The sequence below is a fragment of the Octopus bimaculoides genome, chromosome 14 (genome assembly GCF_001194135.2).
Source record: "Octopus bimaculoides isolate UCB-OBI-ISO-001 chromosome 14, ASM119413v2, whole genome shotgun sequence".
NCBI classification, from domain to species: Eukaryota; Metazoa; Mollusca; class Cephalopoda; order Octopoda; family Octopodidae; genus Octopus; species Octopus bimaculoides.
This window is the reverse complement of record NC_068994.1, coordinates 54,901,014-54,906,624: the sequence shown is the minus strand read 5'-3', so window position 1 is coordinate 54,906,624 and position 5,611 is coordinate 54,901,014. Positions and strand designations below refer to the sequence as shown.

The following is a 5,611-nucleotide window of genomic DNA, read 5'->3' as shown; positions in this document are numbered from 1 at the left end:
ATGATAAAGATGATGATGATGATGATGATGATGACAAAGACAATGATAAAGATGATGATGATGATGATGATGATGATGATGATGATGATGATGATGATGACAAAGACAATGATAAAGATGATGATGATGATGATGATGATGACAAAGACAATGATAAAGATGATGATGATGATGATGATGATGATGATGATGACAAAGACAATGATAAAGATGATGATGATGATGATGATGATGATGATGATGATGATGGTAACAATAACAAGACTAAGTTTAAAAATGGAAAGAAACAAAATAAGTTAAAGAGATTAAATGTATTTAATTTTAAAATCCAATTTTAACTGTACAGCACACAGCAGTAGAATCTGATGGAAAGAATGGAAAAAAACCAAGAGAAAGAGCAACAAAGGTTTACTGATTAAAAAAAAAGAAGAAAAAAACAGAAACAAAACCAAAACAAAACGGTCATTATACTGGCGGCAGTCTAAGGTGACTCCTAGATTTGAGTCGATCTGTCTGTGACAATTGCAAGCCTTGTAACCATTGGTTACATTTGGCATCACCCTCACGTCCAGAATGAAGAGGATAGTCTTGATCCTCAGAATCACTTACTCTGTCTTCTAGAATCAGTTCCGAATTTGGTTCTTCAATGTCGGAGAAGTTGTCCGAGACACTTGTTGAGATCCGGTCAAAACGAAACATGGCTTCCGTTGGAGACATTAACGAAGACGACGAATGGATTTTGGCAGAAAATGGTGGATCTCTGAACTGTTTCTTTCCCTCTCGATGGCCATCACATTCATTCTGAGACCAATCATTGTAACTGTCCATTACTTTTGCGTTTGAGCTAAAGTAGTCAGTGTGGTTGGTTGTGTCGCTCCTGTCACCTCTACTTGCCGCTGTCACCTTTATAGGATGCCACTGATAATCCTGGTGCTCTGTCATAGTACTCCCACCGTAAGAGCCGCAGAAATCATCGACATCACTAGAAACAGGGGTGTGTTCATCATCATCATCGTCTTCATCAAGTAAATGTGGACAGGAACGATGTCGGGACAGCTTACAGCCAGGTATGTCCATATACGGGTCTATGGCTGGCATTGGTTTTGGGAGATCTTTAACATTACTACGAGCCCTTTCGATCCTTCGCATGCCTGATGTCATGTTGAAATCAGCCCCGGCCGAGGATTTAGCATGGTTCTTTTTGTAGAGTGAAGGATGGCGGATTTGGTTCAGTGCTTTCAGGGTGTTTTCGTTCACTTCTGTGGCAGCTCTTGTTAAGGGAGGCCGTTTTTTCTTCTTCTCCGACATGGTAACTGCAACGAAAAAAGAAAAAGGAAAAGAAAATAAGAATAAAAATTACAACTAAGCACAAACAAATAAACAATTAATTATTTAATTAATGGATAAACAACAAAAACAAAAAAAAAAAAACATCTGGGCCCAAATATTCAACCTATTTTATATTCAAACTGACCAGATCTGGCCTCTCACACCTAGCCTATAATGTCATTCTAAGAATAAACAATTATATCAATGAAACCTCAAAGCTATGAAATAATGCATCATCATCATCATGTTTAACGTCCATTTTCTATGCTGGCATGGGTTGGACAGATGATTAATTCAAAACAATGTGAATCAATAAGCATTTTACATTTTACACACACACACACACACACACACGAAAGGGCTCTTCCCTGGCTGAAGTATTGCAGCTTCACACCATTTACTAATGCACATAAATTAACTATGTCTATTGATAACATTTACATAATTTAATTTGCTTCAAATACAAATTCTAACTTTATTTTAATTTGTTGTCTTCTTTCATTTCACTTGTATGCATGCGTTCATGTACACAGACAAATAATATTTGTAGGCATTTTCACCAGTCCTTTAGAATAAAATGTGTTTCTCTCTTCAATTAAGGACCCTGGCTTAATTGTGAAACACATTGCAGTGAACCCTGGTAGTCAAGCAGGAAGTAAAACAGAAAAGGGATTTAACGAGAGTAATCTCCCCCAAGCTTCTAGAATATTTGAGAGCTTTTGGGAAACTTCCGATTTATGTAAAAGTCTGGGACTTCCGGTTCATCCCTTATATAACAGAAGGAATTTCTAAATTCACAACCCGCTCGTGCACACATTCGTCTCACTTACTTGAGACATGTGGTTTGCCAACAGGATATATTCATGTAATGTTACAAGCTTTCCTTCAATTAATCTTATATGTTAACGCATTATTTCTAGCAATAAATGTCATTACTCATTACAAGTGTCTCATGAATTTTTCTTTTGTTGTTATGAACAAGATGGCGACCCCTCTTTCTCTCATACTGACTAAATTATAGTGTGTCATTCATTCGACATTACCACTATAAAATGGTAATCCCGATATCACTATAACACCAAATGTCTTGGGTTTTACTTTAGGAAACCATAGTAGCATAAATGAAAGGACGAAGACCAATATAAACAGAAATAAATGGATGAACAATGGGTCTGTATTGAGTATGCAAGGGGTTATCATGCAATGGGTATTATACAATGGGTATCATGAGCTCAAATGTTGTAGATGTCAGATGAGGGTGGCGCAGTTACTTGCTGGTCAACCTGCACAAATGATTTGTTTATAGTGATCAAATGTAGGGGCTGTACATTAACTCACTCTCTCCGTCAAATGAATGTTACCTGTACAGGTGCACAGTGTGCTACATGTCAGATGTCGAAGTGACTGCAAGACAACGTGGAACAAATGTTTTGTATAAGAACAGAACACACCGCCCAGTTCTGGGTTTGAAACTACGTGCTTGCAATCGTGAGTGCAATCGCGAATCCTAAACTCTAGGTCATGTGCGTTCACAAGGGGTATACAATGGGTGTAAAAGGGGTGTACAATGGGTTGTAATAGCTGTACAGTGGGTGCTTAATGAGTGAATGAACAGCTGGCAACCGGAAGAGCAGAAGAATACGGGGAAACCATTGCAGGCCATTCAGTGGAGTTGTGTAATTGTAAACTGTATTCTTAACTAATAATGGAAGTGATTGTGTGTGTGCCTGAATGTATGTATGTGTGTGTGTGTATATATATGTATACATGCACACATATGAATAGATACATGTATGTGTGTATGTTTTCGCACAGACGCATATGCATGCTTACACATGTGAATTTATCATCATCACCATCATATGTATATATACACAAATTTACATGTGACTATATATATCTACATACATACATAAATATATATACATATGTATATTTCGTTTTTGGATTTGGTTTGCAAGATTCTTTATGTGAGTTCGTGTGTTGAAGCATATTCTGTTGTGTCTGGGGAGAGTCATTTTCTTTTTGTGCCTTATAATTTAACACACTCACCGGTAAAATTTCTACTTATTTCTTATTTTTATTTTCCTAAAATTTTCGTTGCGTTTTGCAATCTTTTCAATAGTCTTATCTGTGGATGTGTAAACAGTTATGTCTGAGGGCCCTTAATACTCTTAGTCCACCCCTGCCCAACAAGCGCTTGGGTCCCTTTCAATACCAACCAATGTGAAACTCTTTTTGACTCCTCTGGGCAAGAGTTTTCTACTTTGGCCTCGGGCCAACCAAAGCCTTGTGAGTGGATTTGATACATGAAAACTGAAAGAAAACTGCCACACACACACACACATATCAAAAGGATGTTATAATACTATTCCACATATACAAGAACAGCCATACCAACAATCCAATATATCTCCATCATCAGCTGCTCCATGGATATCATTATGGTTTTGACACCTGGGCAGTACCATTCAATCTGGTGGTGTCATGTTTGTATGTATGTATGTGTGTTTATGCATGTGTGTGTGTGTGTATGTATGTGTGTGTCTTTGTATATGTTTGAACCTCACCACTACTTGACAACTGTAGTTGGTTTGTTTACATTCCTGTAACTTAACAGCTCAGCAAATGAGATCAATAGAATAAGTATCAAAAAAAAAAAATTCTGCATTCACTTTATGGACCCAGGTGGACCCAGGTAGATTGTTGTAAAGTGGATTAGCAAAACTCCCCCCACCAACCCACCTATGTTCTTATCAGCGTCAGGTGAAGTACCAAAGAGGGTCATAAACAATGTGGTGTGACAGAAGTAAATCTAACTGGAATCTAGAATTGTCAGCCACAAAGATAACACATTTGATAGATTAGTATGAAACAATTGTGCTAAGTTAGTTTGGAAGCCCCTGGCATACTTTCTCCTCCACCTCCTGCTTTTCCCTCCCCCGTTCCTTCTCTTCCCTTCTTTTTCCTCTCCACCACCATTCCTGATAATGACTGAGGTGATGATGGTGGTGGAGGGCAATGAGATAGATTCTATTCTAGCACTCAACCTGCTGGAATTAGCAGCCAAATCTTCTTCAAAATCTTGGCAAAGACAACAGAAAAAAAAAGAGAATGTGCAGGCATGGTCATGTGGCAAGAAGTAAAGCAGTAAATTTAACTGGAATCTAGAATTGTTGTGGTACACATTCTTGCTTTCTCCCTCAAAATTTAATGCTCTTAGCTTAGATTTTTGGGGCCAGCCAGATTTGAACAGTCTCGGCCAAAACTGTAAGGATGATTTGGAAACTTGACTGATGAGAGAAGACTGCAAGTGTCCATGCTTTTTCCTGTCTGTCTTTCTATTGTTTATCTGTCCAGATGTTTTATTGTTGCCTGTTGCATTCTTGTTCAGTGTTTGGTGGTGATGCGTGCTGAAGAAGCTAAGGCATTTTATGCCAATGCAGAAACTAGTCCACGTAAATCCAAATATTAAATGTATGTAAGTAGATTGTTTTAACCAAATTTGCCTTCGTTTGATTTCTGTAGTAATCAACAGTGTATTTTTGGCGATTTAATAAAGAGATTTGACTGTTATTTCAAGCAGGTAGACATACTTAGTATGTCCTTTGATTAACTATAATCCCTCAGCTATTTAAATGCTATTTTTTGGCCTGCAGTCGCCTGCACCGTTGATTCTGTTATTATCATTCTTAAACTAGTGACATTGGATAATAATAGAATTAACGGTACCTTTGTAAATTAATTTTATATATATATATATATATATTAATGTATAACATATAAAGACATGTATATCATGCATATACACAATATGTCAATGATGTAGATGCAATTTCAAATTGAAACCACATTGCAGAGACTCATCATGGATGGACAAAAGAGCTGATTTTCCATCTCAACAAAGTCATAGTGTCAAGACTGTACAATGTTAATATATCATAAATTCTTCATTCCTAAATATTAACTATGGTGCCAAGGAGGAAATGGCAGGGAGAAATGATGGAATTTATTCCATTCTCAAAGGAATGTTTTGCCACCACCTCCAACCAATATTCTCTCTCTCCCCTCTCTCTCTCTCTCTCTCTTTCTCTCTCTGTCTCATCTGTCTCTTTCTTCCTTATGCCTAATGTTCTCTTTCTTTCTCGCTCTCTCTTTGCTTCATCTGTGTGTCTCTCTATCTTTCTCTCTCTCTCTTCTTGCCTCAAATAATAATAATAATAATAATACTAATAATGATAATAATAATAATAATATATATATATATATATATATATATATA

General features: G+C 37.0%; 1 protein-coding gene across 1 annotated transcript in view; it reads right to left on the bottom strand.

Annotated features, from left to right (window-relative positions):
* Positions 1–296: 296 nt before the first annotated feature.
* Positions 297–5,611, bottom strand: part of LOC106872310 (uncharacterized) — a 14,575-nt gene continuing 9,260 nt past the window's right edge. Inside the window, exon 2 of the mRNA XM_014919251.2 lies at positions 297–1,313. Coding sequence (XP_014774737.1) covers positions 466–1,308 — 843 coding nt within the window. The 5' untranslated portion in view covers positions 1,309–1,313 and the 3' untranslated portion in view covers positions 297–465. The remainder of the gene's footprint in view (positions 1,314–5,611) is intronic.